Genomic DNA, 24416 nt, shown 5'->3' on the forward strand with positions numbered 1-24416 from the left:
GAGGAAACTCTTGAAGGGCAATTGATAAAATTATCCAATAAACAAACCCATCTATCTTAATCATAAGAGTAAATAAGAGCGGCAAATTTCATGCTGATAACATAAAATGATTCATTTTTTTTCCCAATATTTACAACACAGAGACTATAACAGAAATGTAGTTTCATTAAGCATGAATACAAAATCATTTGCAGAGGTACTATAATAAAATACCAACAGTAGCAAATAAGGGCAAGTAAAACTCAGATGCTTTTTTTTTTACTTGCTGCCTAGTAGTTGGACAAGCTGGAGTTTCATGGCAGTTTCAGAGCTGCCATGAAGCCTGCCTGCACCAAGAAAGTTTCATAGCAGAAACAAGATATTTGGATGTGTTTCAAGAGCTAGACCTATGGCATAGGGAAATAGGACCTTTACACAAGGAAGCAAGACCAGAGTTTTTTAGCGCTGGAAGGTCCTGAAACACTATAAGACATCACATGATTTTTCTTCTCTGCATAAAGATATTTCTTTGTACTAACTTTTTGCCTTTTTTTTTTAAACCAATATAGCAACTAGTGCCAGTTCAAAGAAACAGATTACCCAACTGAAGAGGGTATTGTCTTTTGTTAGACCACTTCAACTGGCCATAACTCCCTTTCAAAGCCATGTCAATTAAGAGAAAGACCTTCTCGATGCACATTTTCATGAACCTCATGGCGGTGCAGCAGGCTGCAGCTGCTCTGAACGCTCGTGGCAGTTTTCAAAGCCTCAGCTGTGTGTGGGTGGCAGGTGAGCCCCAGCAGCACAGGCCCTACATGGCAGCTCCTGAAGAAACTACAGGACAACAACAAAACTTTGCAAAAGAAATCCAGCCCTTTTCTGTCTTGCTAAATATTGCAAAATCCTGAATAGACCAGTGCAAGTGGCACTTTTTCTTTTTTAAGCAATTCTGTGCTAAGGTTCCTGGACAATAAATTCTCAGGCAGCAGCATGACCAAGTGCTCTGCCTTCATTTTTAATCAGCTACATAATGCAAACTTTGCACCATAAGTAGCAACACCCCTTTTCTCTCAAGTGCACTTCCCTGGAAAACAGCGTCTTCAGCTCATTTGCACTCCCATGCTTTACCCAGCCTGATATTGCTTTGCAAGACAGAACTGGATACACACTGTGCAGACCACTCAGTGCTTTTGAGGATGCTTGGAAGAATTGAAGAGCCATAGCATGGAAGCAGTTGCTCATGGTGCAGTTTTAGGAAAAGTGCATGAAATTGTATCTACACAGTGAGGGAGAAATTACTGCTGCAGCCTCCTTAGAGCCCCTAGAAACATGGCAAAAGGAACGGAGAGGTTAAGTAAAGTGAGGTGAAACGTTACTAAGCAGCACTGAGGGATTTTGGACAGAGCTGCTAAAACCACAGGCCAATACTTTCAGACTGAGCTTTCAAAACTTCAGGTTTTTTACCTGTGCTTAGGCAACCAACCAAAGGCAGGCTAGTTGCTCTCCTCTGTCCTTGCTCCACACACCTCCTGTGTGAGATCAGTAGAGCAACCAGCTTACCACTTAGCCAAGAGAAAAAACTCTAGCCTACAAGTGGCTTCTAGTAAAGGGTATTTTGCTCATTGCCCAGGGTTGCAGTCAGACATCCTGCTCAAGCTGCAGCAAAGCCAGCCAGAGTCTAACTCCTCTACAGCCCCAGCCACTTGCCACTCACTGCCTCTCTACTGCAAACTACCATCCCCAGCTGCCAGCACAACCCACTCACCCAGCTTGGTCAAAGTAGTCAGGGTTTCTTAAACACTTTTAAGCTAAATAAAGCAGCTTAGACTAAAACAGCTGTTCAAAATAAAGAAGCAATGGCTAGGTGCAGTCCTGAGGCCAGTAAAAGATGGGCAGCAATCTCTGGCAGGAGTGCAGCAGCAAGTATTTAGGCAGGCTGCACTCCTCTCTGCTGCTGGTTCAGCCACAGCAGGAGATGATAGGTGACCACAGCCTCCCAAGATCAGAGTGTGAATCAAGCTGGGAAATACCCCATAAAGATGGTGGGTTGGCTTTAAATATTTCTTTTCAGTCAGGAGGTGCTCATTCCTCTGCTCTCCTCCCCACAGTTTGTCTGACACTGTGGCTGTAAATGATGTTCACTCTGACTGCTCCTACCCTGCCTCTTCGCATTCTCCTTTCTGAGCTTAGTAGTACCCGGGCAGGAGCAGGAAGCAGCTGTGCATGGGTAAAAGAAAGGGAACCACAAAAAACTCAAATCCCTACAAATTGATTGCTGTTCTGTAATACTTGTGTGTTTCAACATCATCAGAAAAGTCAGAAAATTACTTCATTGACTGGATTTCTCAGTGCGTCTGGTTTTCCCTCAGTTTTTAGACTAAGGTCTTCTGACCAGAGACTATTACTCTGTTTATCTCTATTTTAATATTAGCCATTTTAATAATTGGAAGGATATATTTATTGTGATGTAAAACGTTAATCATATCTGGTGTATAGATCCATTATACAGTCTGGACTCTCAGAGCACACAGATTATCTGAGTGCTTGAATAAATCTTCAAGATACTGGTGATTAGGAGCTATCCCACGGCAAGACAGTTCTTGATGATTACCTGAGCTTCCCCTGGTGAGCTCTAGAGGGCACACAGCATATAGCATCTGCAAAAAAACATATTTTTTCAAAACTGCTTCTGGTTTTGTGAAGTTCGCAGGTACATTTCTGCACCATTAATACCCTTACTGTTCTATGCTGTTACCAACATTTTGTAAAATTAGGTATTTCCGGTTTTAATAATTAAATTATGCAAATAGGCAATCTGGCAAAAAAAAAAATCAGAAAAATGAAATGCATTCAAATTTGGGAGATATAGTTTTTTTATGTTTTGTAAAATCAATCATCAAAGTATTAAAAGCATTTTCATGTGCTCATATGGGACAAAGTATATCCATGCTATGTGCAAAATCTTTCTAAAGTATATAAAGATATAAAAAAATACGCAACTCATCCTACTTACACAGCATGCTATGATTAATGTAGAAGCCAATAAAAGATTAGAATATTAACTCCTCTTTGTAAACTTTGAGTTAGTTGCTAGATTTCCTTTTTTGGGAAAATTAAGACATTTCACATGGAAGCAGAACCTACAGACGTAATGAAAGAAGCTGGTCTCCCAGCATTAAGTTTTAGCAGCTTGCAGGAAAAGGAGAAAGCCCAACCTTACTCATAATTTCCATGTCATATCTGAAAAGTAGTAGCCAATATCCTTCTACCCATGTCCTCCAAGAATAAGAAATTAGGTCTGTTCTCGTTGGTTTGCAAGTTGCCACATTCATGCAGGATTTCATTGCTAGAGACTAACTGTGCACCACATTAAAGATATTTTCATTTCTTCCACATATTCACCTAGATGCCTTTAAATTGGTTTTCACTTTTTACTCTATGGTACGTCTTGGTGTCATTTCAATTTCTAGGCTCTGTTGGCTTTTTGTAATTAATTATTTATAAATGGTTGCATACTTTTTACAGCAAATCAGCTTTTCAGCTTGGAGCCAGAATAAAAATTGCACCCAGCACATGGTTTGTATGTGAATGGGACTGAAATTCCAATGCAGATCAATGCCACCCAGCTAAATAAACAGTGCTGGTCCATCTGTCCTCACAGGGTTAGGCAATGAAGTGCTGGCTGCCTACGCACGGGGAATTTTATTAAATCATGCATGTAACTGAGCCTGCGCAAAACCTATATTTGGCCCAAAACTAAAGCCAGAATATGATGGCACCAGAAAGGAAGCATGAGATGTGGACACACCGGCAGCTTCTAATAGCGTCAAGGGCACTCCTTGCAATCCATCTTTTCCTGGTCAGGAGCAGAAGCAGAAGACAGAACAACTCCCACTAATACATGTTTTCACAATGGAACAGCAACCAGTTCGAGCTCCTGATGGCCTGCCCCATGCTCTTTTGATGAGCCACATGCTTTGGGCTTGTGGCAGCACAGACTGATGGCCAAGAAATACATGTTTATCAAATAGCCAGGTAGAAGCCCCATGCAGAGTCCCAGCCTGCAGCTGGTAGGTACCATTTGTGAGCTCTTGGGTCTCCCTGGTTTTCACCGGAAACTGGCATTATTACTTACTAATAGCAGTTATGTGGCAACAATGGACATACCTACATGTCCCAGAGCATTTATTGCAAAATGATAATACCAAAGGCATATAACTCTATTTGAAATAATAATTTCAAGGCTAGTGTGCTGGGGTCATGCTCCTGTGATTGGTGAAAGCACAAATACACACCATAAACAATTGTGGAAAAAAGGTTTTAAGCCAGGATTTACAGTCAGACGCCAACACCACAGAGTCATGTTTTGACGGGAAATGAATTCCAGAGTCTAGGGATTAAACACATGCTTCATCCCCTTGGGTGGGCATTTGGGATGTAGGATTCTTGCTTGGCTAAGCCTAAGGAGCAGATCCACAGAAAGAAATAAATTTCTGCATTTGAATTATGGAAGATGAACCAGTTCGGATAAATTAAAAAACATGCGAAATTTCAAGGCAAACTGTTTCAGATAATATATCCCCTATTTATGATAACACACTTCATTTCAGAAAAAGGCCTTTAGAATATAGGAGAGAACGAGACCTGGACGACAGAATATTTATCTAACTTGCACTAGAAATAGACTTAAAACAGGAATAAAATTAGGCATATAATTCTTAAAAATGACAGTTTGTCTGTAGAACTAGCCTATTCTTTTATGTTCCATATGATTTTACAGAATTTTTGCTCTCTTTTAATTCAGTTTTGTAGAATTCTTAGGGTTTTTTTTCATGTAAATACATTGGGGTTTTTATATTAAAATCTTACCCAGTTAAGACTAAATGACAAAGGATTTCCGGTCCAATAAGCAATGGGAAGAACAAAAAGTTGCCAAGAAAACAAAAAGACTTTTGTTACAGCAAAAATTTTTTGCGGTCTCATGAGCTCTTACAAGTTTAGTAGATTCTGAGCTGATAGAGAATAGTTACAATGTGGTGAAGCTCCCTAAGGATCAGTGGCACTATTCCAGTACTCAACACCCAGCAAGCGGATCTCCGCTCAGAGTTTAGGCTTGGAAATTTGAGCCAGATCTCTTGAAATTGAGCTCCACTAGTTCTATGTTCCACCTCACATGTACCACTATAAGAAAAAGTTTATTGGGCATAAAGCATACTGCGCTGGTACAAATACAAAAAGAACACCTGCCTTTGATGATTATGAGGATATACTTAAAAAGAAAGTTTAAAAAAAAAAAAAGTAACACATTTTTTCAAGTTATTTCCAACTTAATTTTTTAACTCAAGTTTCACCAAAAAAATTCACCCAGTATTTCAAAACCATAGCTAGAAAGCAAGCCACCACCAGCAGCTGAGCTCCACCTAGCAGAAGAACTGTATTGTCTTTGGAGTGAAACGTCCCAGATGGTGTGAAAAAAGTGCTGGCACTAGTGCTTGGGAGATAAGTGTGAGATTAGAAATAATCTCACTCCAGTCCCAAGAAGAGAGCTCTTCATAATGCAAGGTGTATGACAGGGGTTAAAACATGTACATACTGCAACTATAGCAGAGAAACCACTTAAACTTTCACTCAAATGTGATGTAGCCAAAACATCTGCCTATCACCCCATAAACGTCCCTACACTTCTGTTCCCTTTACGACAAAGGAATGGAGCTTTTAAGGCACATTTAATAGCCAGCAGCTGTTTGGCTGTCAAATGCCACATCTGGAGAAGCTGTGTGCTGTTAATGTGAACAGAAACAATTATTCTTTAATAGTTTTGCTTAATTTTAAGAATTACACAAGTCACAACAACAAAAGAGGTACATATTCTTAATGGCAACACATCTGGTTTCTCTGAAAATAAGCCAAAACACCAAAAAGACCCAGTGATTAAGTGAAGCCGCACCTATAATCTGTCCCATCTCAGTGAAGAGAGAAGTAAAGCTACTGATACACAGGCACTTAGCATCTCCCAGTCTTTGACTATTTCCCTCAACAAATACAAAACATGCAAGAAGAGGACAACTAGCTGGTTCGCGTTAAATGACACATTACTTATCACACGGTGCTGCTCCCCTTTGTGCCTGGAAGTTCCTGTGCTTTGGGACTGGGTTTCAATGCTGCCACCTCACTTCTGTATCCTGTACAGCCTGTATGTCAGGAAAATAACATTATTCCCCTTTCACTTGGATCTTCTGCCTAATTATACTACCAAGACCATAATTGAATTTCTTTCTGACGGACAGCATTTGGGCTGAGCTCAAACCTCGGGAAAGCCAATTAAACTATTTTCACCAACTTTCTCAGGCTTTAAAAGAGCCATGAGTGAGTTACAGATAACTGTCTGGAGAAGCAATAAATGGAGCACGGTCACCCAGACTCATCACCCAGGACTCAAGTAGCTCCCTGTGGATTACTAGTGGAAATGGAATTGAAGTTTTGCCATGAAAATCAATCAAACGGAAAGGTTGGCCAAGCAGAGCCACCAAATAGTATGTGCTTTCTGAGCAGATGAATTCCCCCACTGAAATGCCCACATGCAGAAAGCTGGTGGGAGATGGCAGGAAAGTGTTGAAAGAACTGAAAATTAAGAGTTAAAAAACAAGATGGGAGACAAATCTAGATGTTTTCAAGTGCCTGCTCTTTTTCTATGAAGACCAATAGCTAGAAAAGCTTGCACCCCTTTTAGGACACTCCACTAGCTTCAGCAGGCACCTTTTTGAAGTGGTCACCCTCCCACAGTGCTTTCTGGACTGGCTACTCACCCACAGATATAGTTTGAGCACCACAAGTTTATTTGGATCTTACACATACTCATTTCTGTAGAAAGTTGTGATTCTGATGCAATTACATGGTTGATATTTTTTAGTAGTTTATACTACTACTCTTTCTTTTCCTAAATCAGGCATCACCACAAACAGAGCAAGACTTACGCACTGCCCATTTTGCCTCCTAGTTCAGCCTTGGCCAGGATGCGGATGCGTCACCAACACCTTACTGACCTGGGCTCAAAGTTGGGCTGCACCCTTGGAGGAGAACAAGGCCATGATTCATTTGGGTCAGTGCCTCCCACGTGGACCTGAGATACTTTCAGTGATCTACTAACAGTGCAAGCAGAATAAACAGATGAATAACATTTGGAAATGCAGCCAAGAAATTTAACATACAGTAGCTGATGGAGGACAGACAACTCTGTTAAGTCAAGCCAACTTCTTGCCTGTGGTAGCTGTTAGGGAGCCAAGCCAAAAGGCAGAGGAAGCTCATTGCATGGCTGTCTGCATCACAGGTCCAGGGCCTGAACTGCCAGCGACTGGCATCCGGTTTTACCAGAGATGCCGTCGCCAGACGGGAACCTGGCACCCTCCTCCCTTTACAGAGACAGGTTGGAGTCAAACTACACTGGCAGCAGCTCACAGTGTCTTGAATAAATGGGAAATCCCAATCTGCAAGGGATTTCAAATCCAATTATTTCACAATAAACTAACGTAGGGAAAAATGCTTCTTACAGGAAGAAAGAAGGGTAGGGTATTATTTCTTAAGCTTCTCCAAACAATCTACAGTTACCTTAAAACAATTTTTCTTTTTATCTCTCAAATCCACACACTATACTTAATAGTTTTTAAAGCTACTTTTTAATCATTTCTCAGCTACCTTGATTTTTTTTAATCTTGCTCAATACAGCAGTATTCACTGCAATAGTCAGCACTATTAATTTTCTTAAAGCTCCTTATTTCACTTACAGTCTTAGAAAGGGGCTGCCATCACCACAGCCTCGTTAGAGGCTATAGCCATAACGTGACCTCTTTATCTCCATAACCTACAGTACAACCTCTTTTACTGCCATTATCAGTAGAACTAACATTAGTTCGTGAAGAAGCAGGTGCCCAAAAAGGTTGTGAAATCTTCATACACACCCAGACAGGCCCTGAGTAACCTGACCTAAGAAGCCCTGCTTGGAGCAGAATGTTGGTCTGGACAACCTCCAGAGACCCCTTTCAACCTACACTATTCTCTATGATTTTTTTGTTCTCAGTACAGAAAGTTTCCATGTTTCACTTATTGAAACAGAACTGATGCAGCTCTCCACAAGACAGATTAAAGCAGGGAAAAAAAAAAAACATTAACCTGGGTCTCTGGAAGATTGATTGACATATATAGGAAACACTCAATAATATATATTTCCAATAATGTAATGTAAATTACTTTTTAAAAAATAAAAATAAAAGAAATTTCTCCACGTAAAATTAAGATAGTTAATACCTTTCCATCTCAACACACTGATGGGGGCACAATTCTAGATGATCCTGTGCATCTTTATTCTTCTTTTTGAGCTGCTCACAGTGACTCTATTAAAACAGGGAGGGGGAAAAAAACAGACTTAAAGGGGAAATAAAAAGATTAACAATCTAGGAAGAAAAAATTAAGTACATGATTACAATGGGAAGAGATAATCATGTCTTGCCTGCATTTCTGTTTTCCTCTTCATGTACCATTGTCCTGGTTTCAGCTAGGCTAGAGTTAATTGTCTTCCTAGTAGCTGGTATAGTGCTATGGTTTTGAGTTTGGCATGAGAAAAACGTTGATAACACTGATGTTTTCAGTTGTTGCTAAGTAATGATTAGTCTAAAGTCAAGGATTTTTCAGCTTCTCATGCCCAGCCAGCAAGAAGGCTGGAGGGGCACAAGAAGTTGGAAGGGGACACAGCCAGCGCAGCTGACCCAAACTGGCCAAAGGGATATTCCATACCATGTGACGTCACATCTAGTATATAAACTGGGGGGAGTGGGGGGTTGCCGCTCGATGACTAACTGGGCATCAGTTGGTGGGTGGTGAGCAATTGCATTGTGCATCATTTGTATATTCCAGTCCTTTTATTATTACTATTGTAATTTTATTAGTGTTATCAGTATCATTATTAGTTTCTTCTTTTCTGTTCTATTAAACTGTTCTTATCTCAACCCACGAGTTTTACTTCTTTTTCCCGATTTTCTCCCCCATCCCACGGGGTGGGGGGGAATTGAGCGAGCAGCTGCGTGGTGCTTAGCTGCTGGCTGGGGTTAAACCACAACAACCATAAATGGCTGACAAGTAAGCCAGGAATCTACTTCCTCTTTCCCAGCATCATCTGAAGTCCACCACTGTGTCAGGGACAGTTTTGCAAGGGTAGGAGCAATAACAGACTGTGGCTGTGGTGGCAAGAATCTCCCCAAGGAGCAAAGCTGTCAGCAGTTGCAGGAATATTGGAAGTGTTGCAAAAAGGGCTTTTATTATTCATCCTAAGAGAATCAACTATCTTAAATATTCCAGAGTTCGAGCACGTCCTTGCATTGACCAGAAATTCATATGCTTCATGGAAGGGTCCAGTAAAACTACTGCTCCAGATTTAAGAGAATTTGAGTAGTGAGTCTGATCTCTATCATTTGGAGAGAAAAGGAGCTATGTGTGAGTTACTGTGCATAACTGCATTGTTCAAGAACTGTACAAGCTCCTAACAAGCTTCCCTCTGGTTAAGGCCAGCTACTGTCCAACACTGCATTTCCAAAGAAGGGGAAAAAACCCCACACTCTTCCCAGAGAAAAGGACAAGCATCGGGATAACAGTAAGCAGTCCCCATTTAGATACTCCCTTTTGGATGAAATCTCCAAACAGGAAGCAAGCAAGCTTTTTGCTACCACCACCTCTCCATCACAAGTAGAAGAACAGATGGTACAAAGAGTGAGCCAATGCCACCTCATCCAGAGGTCATTCTGCTCCTGCACTGCAGGCTGGTAACAGCCCTGAATGTGCTTCTTCAGGCTATGTAGGACATCTCTAGTTCATCAGAAAAGGAGCGCAGAAGTCTTATTCTTCTCTTTAGATCAAAACAACAAACAAAAGCATTACGATAGTTGCTGGAATTAGGAAACTGGCAGGTTAGAGCTTATCTCGACCCAAGTGATTACATAACACCTATTGTAAGGATAACAACGTGACCACTGAAATAAAGTGGGAAGCCATGAAGAGCGAAACCTGCTATTTATAACCAAATAAGTTTTCAATTACAAGTCACTCTCTTTATTGGTAACATCAACTTAATGTGAAACCACAGCTGAACATTTTATAGAAACCATGCTGCTTCATCTATGTGCAGAGCAGAAATTTAAAATGAAAGGTTGCCAGGAGAAGATCTGAGGTGTTTGGCATCCCTCCCCCCTCTTAATTCCCATTCCTGCAGGCATTTCACACATTTTAAATGCATCTGGTAATCACTAATTACAAGGATCCTATTAAGAAAAAATGTCAGTTCAGTTTCATGTGAAACTTGATTCCAGCTTGTCTGAGTTTTATGAGTGTCTGTTTAATCAGAACAAAAACATGTTGAAGTATGGAAAGCTGTATTCGTTTGATTACAATGGGAGCTGCAGACACCAGGTACTAATGAGAATTAAGCCTTACTTTGGAGTGCCTAGACTTGATTTTCAGGTGGCTAACTTAAAGATATTAAATTTGAAAAATGTTGACCTAGAATGAACACTCCCTTCCCCCACTGAAACAACAAAAAATAAAATGAAATTACTAAATGAAATCTGACCATACTTGTCTAAAGAAAAAAAAAAGAAAAAAAAAGACACAGAATTCAGACTGCTACTCCATCTCTAATTCATCCCACTAGTCTTAGACATTTCAGCAGTCTCAGATAAATTTCCAGAGTTACACACAGTATTGCAGCCCATGTGCTGAAAAACAGGCTATGTTACAGAGATACAGGTTACCTGTTACTGAAAAAAAGATAACTATGTTGGTAAAAAGTCATGCAAGAAGCCATGAAAGTTCTGAAAAACTGAAAAGAAGAAAAAAAAGCAGTGAAGAACGTAGACAAGGGTATTTATTTATTAGATGTGTCACTTCCTGGTTCTTCAGTGACAGGATAGCGAGCCAGATTCAGGGACATGCAGGGAAGGGGTGCTGCACACTCCCTGCTGGGGATTGCTCTGGGATCACATAGTAGGCGCTCTGGGTTTTCTGTGGCCCTGCTCCACCAAGCTGGGGAAACACACAGAAAGGAACTGCTAAAGCCAACAATTCCCAAATCACTGCGTGGCCCAGCTGCACACCCAGCCAGCATAAACAAGCAGTTCTCCAGAAGTCCTACTGCTAACATCTGCTGGGGTGGGGGGGTCCCCTCCCTTGTGGCTCGACAAGGTCCGTGTGTACATATCTCCTGACTATTAGTCATTATGCAGATTTTGCAGTGTGTCCCTCAGTGCTGGGCACCTTGATTTAATGCATGTCTATACAAGCCAGCCCAGCTATCAGAAGCCATTTCATTATCATAGCACAGGATTACATCCACTGTCTTCTATGCAGTCCAAGATATGGGAAAAAGTAGTAAAAAGTTATCTGCAGTGACAGCTGGCATGATACACCCAGCTGAGCGTGGTCAGGCTAGTGCCAGCTAAGCAGCATTGCCACCTGCTTTGATTTGCCTCCGCTGCTCCCAAACTACTGATGCACAAGGGGCTGTTGGTGCAGAGCGATAGCTTTGCCTTTCATTTCTTATGGGTTTTTTGGTAAAGTGTGTCAGTTCTGAAAAGCTTTTTCAATTTTTTTTTTTTAAATCATTTTTTATTCTTCACAACAAAAAATTTACTGCAATGAGTCTGACCTGTGTTGGCAGCACAAGTTGCACTAAATCTAAATCCACAGATACGAATCTGAACAAAAGAGATGCAACTAGGTTATTGTACCATGTGCAAGTGTTTGTTAGTAAAACAACCATAACTTTTTACAGCTATAACATGCAACATAGTGCTGTATGTTTTTATCAGATCAGACAAATTAAAGCCAAGATGGATAAAATTCAGCTACTCCAAAGAATTAAGGCTCTGTAGAAAACTGGGGGTTATAATGGTCATGTAAAGAATTGCTCAGAATTACATAAATTTTCTGCTTTCTGTCAAGGCTTTTAAGAACAGGAACACCCTGAAGTAAAACAGGATCAGTTTTGCTCACAGATTTATGGGTTTTCATAATAATTGAAAATGTTTGGTAAAAAGCGTGCAAAATTCCCTTGGTGCTCACCCACCAAATTTATCAGTGCTCCAAGCCTTAAGTACTCCTAGATATACCCAATAGGCCAAAAACCCCCACTTTTTGGTTGGAGTATTAATTTGCCTTAAAAACAAGTAAGTTTTCCATATACAAAAAACACATTTGGAGACAGAAAAAAAATACTTCATTCAAGAATGACAACAAGATTCACTAATTCTAATAACATCTTAATTACCAAAACACAGACAGACACTCATCACATTGGAGTTTCAAAATGTTATCCAAAATGCATTTCACAAACATATGTCTTGTAAATGTTAAATCCTGCACTGCTCTTGCCCCGTTCTCTTTTTTTTTTACTCCAAGTCTATTTCTAGCTTAAGAGCATCCTATTTTCTCAAACCCGCTCTGTAATTCGCTTGTTCTTCAGTTGTACCAAAGCAATATTTTGTGGCAATACACTGTAAAATGAATGTCAGAAATTAGCCAGCCTAAAAGAGGCAGAGAAGGGAAAGGAGATTTTTGGTGTTTTGTTTTTCCTGCCTAGATCAGCTCAATGATTCAATTTTACAGACCACGGCCATAAGAGGACACATTGTCACAATGGAGGGAGCAGAAAACAGATAGTATACCAAATAAATGGAAGTACATACTAGCAAATTACACCTAAGGAATAAGCCCATTAACAAATTACCCTTTCAGTGATACCTATTTTTGTATTGCAAAAGATTTGGGGCCTGTCACAGCCAGGACAAGTAAACTTACCTCATTTAAGTATTACCCATATTGCAAAATAGCTCCGAAACAAAGTGGAACGTATATAATCATAAATGCTGTTGATAAACAAGCCAGCAGGTTATACATTATCTGTGTGTGGCTGTTGTGTAGGAGGAGTAGGAGGGAGAAATGGATTATTACTGTAAATGTGATCAAAATGGAAGAACAATCAAAGGAATAAAAAAAGCATTTGATGAGAGAGGTCCTAAGCAACACTCACTGAAACTGATCTGAAACAGGACTAAAGCTTTCATTTCACTCTGAAGAAGTCAAACATATAACATTTCTGTGATCTCCTCCTACCTAAGTAATCCCAGGTTTGGTACTCATAATAGCACTAGCATGCAGTGCAGCCAGCCTTGGACCAGCCATTGCATTACATGTCTTTCTGCTTTTGCATACAGCGCTCTTTGCTGAAAACGTAGCTTCAGTCATGTAAATGTAGCACAAGAAAAAGCCACAGGCAAACACAGCAAGATCTGCCAGTTCTCTCCTCCCCCCATTATTTCCTGATAAAGTGCTGAAACTTCAATTTTAGACAGTTTCCAACCAAAATTCAAAATCTGAAGCTTGATTTTTGCCAAAAATAAAAGAGTAGTTAGGTTCTTCAGTTCTGTCTTGCACAGTTTGGTTCAGATAAAATGAAACTGATACCTGCTTTGTGCGATGCAGGATGAGTTAATGCCGAGTACTTAAAACTGATCTCACCATTAAGTACAATTCTCCCTGGTTAGGGTAACAGTAGGTTTGGAACGGCAATCACCCCAAAGAACTCAATTCACAGATGCCCTCCCACAAAGCTGTGATATCCACAACTTGATAAGCAGTCTATTTACATTTCTTGAAATAATCTCAAACTATGCAGCAACTATCTCAAACTATGCAGTAAATTAAAACCCAAAACACCAGAAACCCCTTGAAGTGGACCAGACTGAGGAATGAGCCAATTAAAGGCTGAACACACTATTTCTACCTGGAACTGAATGCCTGGCTTTCGGCATAGAGCAGATGGGACTGCAGAGAGGCTCTGCACTATGGGTTCTCTGGCTCCAGTCCAGGAAAGAAAAATGTGCAGCGTAATCTCTGCATTTGCTTTGTCGTACTCGATATAGCAGGGTGATTTTGCAGACAGACAGTGCTTGCTGTATAGCTCTTCAGTCCTACAAGTGCTGGTCCTCTACCACTGGGCGTGTGAAAATGCTTTCATTGATACACACAAACTAATTTAAGTGATGGGTACAAAACAGTGTTTTAAACTACATGACCTTGTTAAAAATCAATATATTGCTTTTTTCTTAAATTATAACAGAGAGAAAACCAATTTTCAGGCATATTTCTCTCTTTGGAAATCAGTGCATTTAACAATTTCTAAACGTCTTTGGATTGAAGATCTCAAGTATACATCCCTTCTTCAAGTAGAAATCTGTGGCACAAATGTTACCAAAAGGCAACCACAGTCATGCCCAGGGCTCAGGTGACACAGACTTGTGCATTTGAGCTTACCATGTCAGTTACTCCACACAGGCATCTGCTCAGATGAGTTTAAAGCATACAAGCTAATCTGAAAGGCTATGAAACAGAAGTTCAGTGCCAAAAATATCATGACTACACTTCCAACATGCAAAAGAGTCACATAAGAAGTGACCAGAGTTAGTCATAAATATCATCAAGCTATCAAAGCCACACACAGCATACCTCAAAACACCCTCAGTACTCCTCTGGATTCCTGCAGTCACTGTCTCTCTTCCAGTACTGGAGACCATAAAAGAAATAATGAAAATACTAACCTCTAGTTATTACAAGGTTGTGAGTTCGGGAGTTGGGAGGATTTAAGCTTTTCTGTTTGGGGAGGTTTACAACCTGTTAAGAAATTGCTAGAAGATGTATGATGACAACCAAAGCTGTCACCTAAAGCAAATCCCCAAATTTTTCTGTGTTTTGAAACAAATTTTAACTTTTGAGTTAATTGAGCCCCTCTGATGTTTAAATGCAGCCTGTCCCTAATTTTCAAATACAGCATGTAGACTCCTCATTTTTAATAGATGTAGAACAGACCTTTTCTTCACTGGAAAATGTCAGGTGCGACTGAAGCCAATTAGTGTACATGGGTCTGGGGGCAAAGTCAATGACACTTTCAACATACCTATAGTACACAATTTCTTTGAAAGCAAATTGTTAAATTTGTTTAGAATTTATTTAACAGGCAATCACAGATCTGTCAAATATATAGAAATCTGCCAAGTATACAAATCTTCAGAAAAACACTTGCAAACTAGGCATATTTCATGGAATAGCACTGCATGAGCCTCTCCAATGGTATTTTCTCATCATCTATATCCAACTTTAATTAGCACAACAGATTATTTGGAGGTGGGCAAGATAGGAAGGAAGTACTTAGGTATTTGTTAAATGTCAGCTTTAAATTATGTAGTAAAAAAATTGTTCTGTATTATTAATCTCTGCCAAACTAAAGACAGGAATGGACAGGAAACTTTCCAAGAGATACAAAACAGAAGTGAAAAGGAAAAATGCTGCAGGATAAAAGCAAGATTAGTAACCATGATATTCATTGATAGTGCCCAGGATGGTCTTTCTGAACAATTTTTAATGCACATCTCACTACAGTGAAACTGATGTTGTGATAGGAAAGACAAAATGATGGAATTTTATTGTGCAATCTAAGCCAAGAGAGAAAAGATTTAGGATCTATCAACTCCAGTGACTTGGGAATCGAGTCTCTGGAGTATAAAGAGGTAGCACAGTAACAGAAAGGAGATCACTCCAAGTACAGGGCCCATGTGGCTAGGAAGGAAGCGAGGCTCTGAGAAAAGAATTCAAGATACAGGCAGACCTACCGACAAAAAGTTGTGCAACTACAAGAACAGAAGTTTAACGGTGAGAAGGTAAAAAGGATCTGATCTAGATGAGGAATGCAGCTCTGTTTTATTTAAATTTCACACTCTCCAGCCAAGCTTCAAAATCCCAGTACAAAAAAGAGAAAGGACAGCCCATAGAAAGGTAGGGAAAATCTAACAAACCAGTTGCAAAAAACCTTGGCATTGCCTGGCTGACAGGAACACTAGACCTGTGCAACTCAGAAATGCATGTTGCTTTCCATATGCTCTAGTGCGCCCTTACCTCTGGAAATGCGATACCGCTGCTGCTAGAAATTAGAACTCAGCCAGCAGCATATCATGGTGTACTAAGGATCCAGGAGCAAGGCAAGGAAAGATGACCCTTTAAGAAGCTCTTTTTCTCCAGGCTTCTAAATGGTTTGCTGTGAGCATTTTGTAATCCTCACAGATGTACTAACGACTTTTGCTTCCTTTTGAGAGAGGGAAAGTAGAGCACCCTCAAGTTCCTACAGCTGCCCTAGCACAATGGCTATGCATGCCCTCTGGCAGCAAACAACACTGATTCTGAAAACAGAAGGGTTGCTTCTCACTACGATGGATAGAAATACTGCAGCTTTACACTTTTATCAAAGAAGTAATTAAAACAAGGAGGGGAAAAAAGCACACACATGTTTGTTTTCTTCGCCCTCTACACAAACCTCATCTCACTAGTCCTCATAGCTCACCTCATTTAAACTTATTAATGGGAAACATCACTTGAAATTTATAACACTGTGGCTCCAAGTATTCCTTACTCAGGGTTGGAATACATCAAAACTTTTCCTGAGGCACAGCATTAATGCCAATTTACAGCAACAAGGCAAGCAAAATACCACCTAGACCAGAGTCCTAGCCTACCCTCAAATGCTATGTGGATTATAGAAAACGATTCATAGCAGATGTGGATAAAGGGCCCACCTCCTAATGACAGACACAGATAAGGGAATCCTGTGCCTGTTCCACAGTCAGTAGCACAGGGAACATCCCAAACTCTACAGAACAGATAAAACTTCCAAAGGTCTCAGCAGAAGTGTTATCCAAGGAAGGAATGTGGGTCAAACCCAGTACAGGTGCACTGAATCTTTGTATCACTAGATTTACCCCAAAATAACTATTTAACATAGCCTTAATGCTCTATATGGCAATAATCCTTCACTATTCCTGTACTTTTCATTGTCCAGCTTTGTGCAAAAAAAGAAAGTAAAAGAACTCTGCTATAGCTATTCTATATAAAAAAATCATGAAGAAATTAAAAAGTCATTTAGAAAAAAAATAATTAAAATGTCAGGGTTTGGATTTGAGGTCTCTTTGGTAGATAACAAGGGAAAAGAGGCACATGACTTCATTCTGAGGCTAGACAGAGACCCACTGATATGAGCTTCAAATTAATGCAGAAGTTACTCACCATATTTAGGGAAGGTGTTCGTCTCCGTGCTGCTAGTTTAGGGCGCACTAGTCTCAATAAAGGCTCTCTGAATCAAATGAGAACTAAGCGGTTTGGAGGCAAAAATATATCTCTCTCTCTCAAGGTTTAACCTACACGCCAGGCTTAGGGAAACCCCTTTCTTAAAGTCATTCTAACTGAGAGTATATTCATCTCTCTTAAACAAACACAGCCCACACAGATCTACTTGAAAGCACTGCTTGTAAAAGACCACAGAGGATTCCCTCTTGTTCTTCAGATTACCATGGAACAGTGACACAATGGTATGCCCACGCACCAGCAAAAGCTGCTCTGTGGGAAAAGCGGCGGTCTAGCACAGTGGAAAAGTTGCATCAACTCAAAAGGTATAGAACACAAATATTAATCTAGAAGTAGAATAATTTACTGTAAGGGGCAGATAGGTCAGGGACCCATTTCTAGGAATGCATTTTAATTAGAATTTATTCTAAAGGTTTCCCTACAGAATCAGCACTCAGTTCAACCAGCTACAGTCTCCTCATCAGAAGTGACATTCAGGTCTGCCCCCGACCAGAAACACTACGTTATCGTATCTGATTTTCTCTCTGAGGAAGAGGGCGTATAGAGGTGGAGACTGCAGAAATGCCTTCCCTTCACCCAGACAAGAAGTGATGCAGCATTTTCAAGAGCATACTATTCATTTCAGGCTATAGTCCACTGCACACAGGAGTTGATTAATCAAGTTTCACAGGTGATACAAACTAACATTGTCACACTCTTACCTAGAAAGATTCATGACAGGTTTGTTCAGAAAAAAGTTCATCTTTAAGCCTGATTCTTGTATTGGTTTCACTTTTGATGACAGCAAAACCTGTGTGGTTTTGCACCAAGGAGTAGAAAACATTCTGACATTTTTAGGAGACTCCTGTTGTCTTCTGGGTTGGAAATACTAGTGATGTAACTTCCCTGAGAGCATTTTCCTCCGCCTAGCAGAAATATCCCAACTGCTCAGTAGACCAGGCTGGATCTTTTTCTGTCAAACCATTTACACTCTGCTTCTCACAGTAATCATTTGCAAATTCATGTTCAATTCACTGCAGTTTTGTTGAAACATAACTATTCTGGAGACACTTGCAATTATAGCAGAGGAAACAACAGGCCAGGATCAGGATGTGGGAGACCAAGGTTCAGCTCTTTCCCCTGCCTTTCCCTGAAGGGAGTTTAACTGTGTTTGTACCTCCTGGATAAAAGTTTTAACTGCTGGAGTTGCAGGGCGATTTCTCCAGTCTTTTGCAATAACAGTCTTCCACTGCATATGAAATATTTACTGTTACTTTGTTAGAGAAAATGTTAATGACTTGAGTTTGATGGTTCAGATATTTACCAACAGAGTTCAGATTTACTGTCTGCCTGGTTAAAATAAAATAAAATAAAAAACCAACCAAACAAAAAACCCACAACAGCACCAACATCTTCTACTTCTCAGAACAGCATCCTATTCACTCAGCTCCACATCAGTCACTTTTTCTTACTCTGATCTCTAGTTTAGTTTTTATATAAGCATTAACAAAAAGCAGAACAGCCTCCACAGAGGAGGTTTGAAAGCAACCCAACAGCAAAAATCAGTAGCAAACTGCTAGAGCACTGTCTCAGGAGGTGAGTGGCATGTACTCATATCCTTCAAAGCAGCAAAAGAAATCAAAGCCAAGAGATACACCTCTCGGGGGAAATGATTGTTTGACTGGATGACTGAGTAACAAGGGAATAGCACTACTTCTTCCTCAGAAATGCATTCACACAGAGTACAGTAATTTAGCCTTCTACGTTTTTGGCTTTCACTGCACTCGGACACAGCTTTCAACTTTGGACTGACCACCATGCTTAATTTCTATGGGACTGGAAATAGTTCAGGGGGTTGTTGTCATTTTGTCATCATCTGTCAGCTCAGCAACAGTGATGGGGCTAAATTAAAACCTTCCATGTGTGCTGTTCCTGGGTTTAATATCCATCACCTGTTCTACCGCAGCACTGTGGTTTCTGCCAGGGAGGCCAGGAATAATCAGATTTCTCCTCATCCAGGACCAGGCAAAGCCAGGATTGTTAAGCCTTTGAAGTTGGGTGATTTCTTATCTGAAAGGCTGCATGCCATCCCATGAGTTAAGAGAAGTGACCAAAGATGCCAATTTATTCTGGGAAGCATTCCCTGAATAAAATGCAAAATGCTTACAAACATTTTAACTGGAGTCATTCTGATCCGCACACATTTACTGTTGTGCTGGGCTACTTCTAGTGCCTCTCAACAGCCATGTCCAAAGCATGCATGGGGAGGGATGTGCTGTTCTGTCTGTGGCAGTAACAGCTGTCTTCTGCAGATCATAATAGGGAACAGCATCCCTGCTGATTCCAGAGAAGAGGAGCTGAAAACATGGGCTCTTCCTTTCCTGTTAACACCAGCTTAACAGCCACCTTGACCCAACCAATTGTTTCATTTTTAACTCCTGTAAATGTTAGTGATACAAAAGTAATGACATTTTCATCACATCAAAGCAGGCACAAAATATTTTTTGAAGGCAGAGAAAAGTAGTCAATGGAAAAATTGAAGGGGGAACCCTTTCTCTTAACCTCCAGTGGAAAATTGTGGGGGTACAGCAGAAATCACATATGCATCTTTTTACCTGACCTCCCCACTCCCCCCCCTCCAGAAGAGGAAAACCCCTTTGGCTACACCATACATTAATGAATAATAAAAGTTTCATTGCTTCTTATGCATACCCAAGCCACTTATCTAGAGAAAGTCCAGATTGGACGGCTGCCATTCAAATTATTTTATTGTCCACTGAAGAACTGTTTGTTTAGGGGCTTTCCATAGGGGAAAAATAAGGAAATGAGTTAGAGAAAATTTAATATAATGCAAAGACAGCAGCTTAAAGTACCAGATCCTAGGTGACTTGTAAAGGGCTTAATTGCCATGTAAGTATTATTCAGGAGAGAAAAGACCACTACAAGGAAGAAAGGAGACTGGAAAAAAAGCAATTTTGAAGTGCTCAAAACAGTTTGGGACTCCAGTATGCTGGAGAGGAAGCTGAAGACAGATTTGCTGTCCAGGAAGTTTCTGAGATTTAGTTTTAAGTTATACTTTGATACCACGCTTAGGGAATTAGGAATTCATTCTGCTGAAACAAGGCAGCCTGCTGTCCTCGACACGAGCATTACTCCCTGGCTGTCTACAGCTACCCTCCTCTCTTTCTGGTGCATGAATGAGAACTGCTCCCACGCACTTATATTTTTGCCAAGCTAAAATACTCTCTTCTGCTTCACTCAGAAATAGGTTGGCCGCTATCTTCTTTTCTATTTATATATTTCTTAAACTGGTTCACATGCTCCAGACCAAGAAGTAGCAATATGAGACAGTTGGTCCCAGTTGTCATGTTTTTAAGGTAAACTAAACAGTTAAAGGTAAGGGTACCTCTTATCCACACTTCATACAGAATTGAAATATATTTTTGTTCTCACGGAAGTGACTTTCCCAGTGAGGAGGATACTGCTACCCAGTTCTACCCCAAATTTTAGTGAATCACTTTGATTTTAGTTTGGACTCAGTTTTTGCCTTAGATATAGTAAAAGTCAAGGCACTTCCCACCCATTTTGTTCCTGCTCCCTGTGTGGCTTACTGCTTAGACGCAAATGAAAGACCACCCACAATAAATGCTCTCTTTCTTATGGAAAAGCTGGAAATGCCACAGCTCCTTTATGAGGTCTTAGATGGCAATTCAGTCAATTCTTTATTATTACTCAAACATATTCTTATGCTTTTTCACTGGATTTTATTGAAGATGTTCATGAAGTTGATAGGATAGCCAAGTACCAGCAGCAGGTTCCAGCAGAACAGCACTTCCATCACATTTGTCAATTCCACAAAATCTAAGCATGCAGCTTAGTATCAAGGAATTTTGACTACAAACCTTTCTTCTGGCCAATAAGGCCACCTTGTTCACCAGCTGGTTGCCTACCACTAATTTTCTTACTGAAATATTGCAGTGTTTAAATTCTTGTCCAAACTGGAATTAAATCCTATTTTAGGCAACGTCTGAATCTTCCATGAAAAGGATTTCTCTTTCTGCATAAGCTTCAGAAAGGTTTCTTTCCTGTCCATACATAGTTTAACCTGCTTGCCAATTAACAAAAGTCAACCCTGAAGCCATACTAAGTTTCCTACTGTATATGTCAGTGAAATTTTAAAGCAACATCTAGTGGTTTGACAGAAATGTGACCTTTACTCATGGAGACAGGGTTTTTCTGGATGAGGCAAAGCATTTTCACCCAGATTCAGGGACTGCCAAAAACTGCAAGTTGCAATCACTCTTCTGCTTTTGCTATATTTTAGCTGAGCTACAACAATAAGATCAGGCACTGAGCCTGAGGACTTGCGTACCTTATACTACTACAAAATAGTACAGAGAATTTTCTCAACAAGATCACCTACCACAAAACTAAGTTCCTGGTCTCTGATTTTCTTCTCAGCAGCAAAGGAGTGCAGTGAGTTACTATGTTCACCTGGAACAGTGGATACCTCCACAGAAAGGGCCAAGGATAGACTGCAACATTGTCAAAGCTAAGTTCAAGATCATGGAAAGAATGAAGGATTATCACAAACCCCATCGCTGCACACCCTAAGTGTAAGGCGCACACTCTTGATGCTAACCTAAGATGGATGGTACAAAAATGTGTTTCAAAATATGTCAAAAGACTTTGCAAAAACCAGCCACTTTCTTCACTACGTTTGCTTGTACCTCTGTATAGATCTCTGTGGAATTCAAGCACAGCAGAGGTTTTGATCACGTTAACTAAAGCACCATTGGAAGTTGATCACGGTAAGGAAACACTAGAATGATACCAAACAAGGTAATACACAATAATATAAAACCATATTGTACAGAAAAGCCACTCCCTTGAACAGTAAGCTTAGCCTGCCTTTGTCAGCTCCCACAACTATTATAGGTTGTAAATTGTCGGCTGAACACAGGAGCTACAAGAGTCTGGATTAAAAATGAAAGGAAAAAGGAAGTAAGGCCTGACGTACCCAGTGAGAGCTAGTGTTTGCCATCAGTATGGGTAGCTGGATAGAGGAAGATGGTTTCACCTAGGTTTGCAAGTGACCAAGGACAAATGGGGGAAGTGAAGGTATCTCATAAGAGGTATCCTGGTTGCTGTTGGACAGGAAGAAAGGCACATCAGAAGAGAGGAAGGTGGTGAGGGGTGACACGTCTACTACATTTCAGATGAGAATTGTACTCTTTCTCAGCTTCTCTGGAGACTCTGATGACCTTTTCACAACCACTAATATTCTTTGTAACACTGACGCGGAAGTTTTCCTGCCCCCACCCACCCAAGCATCTGAATCTAATTTTCCCTTTTTGTGAAATCAAGAATAATATCTGCTTACAACTTTGCTATATGGTTGTGCAAGACATACAAGCGTGTGGTAAGGCTAATAACCACATTAGAGAGAGAGTGCTTTCATTGTTAGAAGCCAGATCCACATATATCTAATGCAGCTCTCCATCACATAAGCATGCAGACACACACACACACACAAAATCTATAAAGGCAAACATTCCTACATATCGTCCTACAAGAAAACTGCCTTAGAGCTGTTTCCTGTTACCAAAAGAAAGGCCTATAAAAATGAAGGAACTCCTGATCTTAGGCTGCTATTTCCACCTCATATGACCTTAATTTTATGGAAACTGTACTCTTGTGTTATTCAGACTTTACTCATAAAACATAGACAGAGGCAGTGTATAGGCATTGGGGAACAATCAAGAAAGATGTAAAAATTCTTTGAACAGTAAAGAAAAGTGTTGTTAAAATGATTAATTTTCATAAATGATGTAAGGAAAAGCCATTTGCTGTAGTGGAGATACGGTCCTTATTTTTTCCTTTCTTTTCTTTTTTACCTTAAAAAAACAAAACAAAAAAAAAAGTGCTTGGAGCACTAGGATACTGTAGCAAACATACAGTTTTACTTCCCTTATGTAATTTCCCACAATCACAACCCAGAAAAAAGATTAAATACTGAAGATTATTTTATAAAGTAGGGATATATATCTACTTATTAATTATAACCTTACTCTAAACTTTTGCAGTACCTCTCTGTGCATCCTACTTGTAACAAAGCTTTAAACAACAGCAGAGAGCCAGTGAGTCTGATAAATACCCCATTACTACTTGTCTTTCAAATGTTTGCAAACACTCAAGTTTTAGTTCAATCTACTTTCCTAAAAAAGCATATTCAGCATTTGCAAACCAAAGATGGATGTTGAAAAGCAACTCAATATATATGAGAGGATTATTCGGATGAGACATTCTACCACAGGAGAAAAATAGTAATGGTCATAGAAATGAAAATATCTGCCTATTAGTAGTTCACAGCCTAATCAAAGTGCCAAGGTGACCTTAATGGTCTACATAGAGATGTCACTACATAAATGGAGTGCTATTTTCAAATTTTCTAGAGGATGTGTGGAATCTTTTCCCTTTTCAGAAGTGACAAAAGCACTCAGGTCCAAATTTTCCAAACAAGCCAGACTCCATGCTATGTACCTAAACACCATATGGAACTGTCTCAAGCGCACTCAACCGGACAGCTCCTAGTAGCCATGTTTTACCCAGGCTTGAGTCTGAGTCAGACCACAGACGCAGATTCCCAACTCGACTCCTGTGAACAGCCAGCTTGGGCCACCATGCTGCCAGTTCACACAAACCTCTCAGTTCCATAGCCAGGCCTCTGGACCCTGGAGACACAGACAAATCACTCCACCCAAACCTGGCTTTGGCCTCCCAGACCAACATGGGTGTTGCACTGTGATGGGGCTTAACAGTTTCTGCTCAGCATAACGTGAGACAAGTCTGTACTGCTGGACCCTAAGACACCCTCACCTGCATGGGGTAATGGGGAAGCCTGGCTTTACTCACCAGTGACCTTCACTGGAGAAGCCTCACAGGCACCAGCCAAGCCAGTCAGTTTCCAGACCCAGAGTGTCTCCACAGGGACTCACCTGAGTGCCTCCACACCATACCACCATGGTTCGCAGTATTTGTGGGGCAGCTCAGCTCCTTTGGTCCTGTTACCCTAAGAGGATGGCAGCTAAGCAAATTAGGCAATTTAGGGCATTAGCGTAAGATTCTGAATCCTTAGCACTTAAACACCTTTGAAGAGACATAAACCCAAAAGCATTCTGGAGGTTGAGGGGTGGAGCTGTCTATGTCCTTCTATTCATCAGCACAGACAC

The 24416-nt window shown here is 40.4% G+C and overlaps 1 protein-coding gene across 1 annotated transcript in view; it reads right to left on the minus strand.

Moving 5' to 3' along the window:
- Positions 1–24209, minus strand: part of TNIP3 (TNFAIP3 interacting protein 3) — a 67071-nt gene extending 42862 nt beyond the window's left edge. Inside the window, exons 1-2 of the mRNA XM_049815572.1 lie at positions 24183–24209; positions 8281–8366 (exon numbers count right to left, since the gene is read on the minus strand). Coding sequence (XP_049671529.1) covers positions 8281–8366; positions 24183–24209 — 113 coding nt within the window. The remainder of the gene's footprint in view (positions 1–8280; positions 8367–24182) is intronic.
- Positions 24210–24416: the final 207 nt, after the last annotated feature.

The sequence above is a fragment of the Accipiter gentilis genome, chromosome 12 (assembly GCF_929443795.1).
Source record: "Accipiter gentilis chromosome 12, bAccGen1.1, whole genome shotgun sequence".
Taxonomy (NCBI): Eukaryota; Metazoa; Chordata; class Aves; order Accipitriformes; family Accipitridae; genus Astur; species Astur gentilis.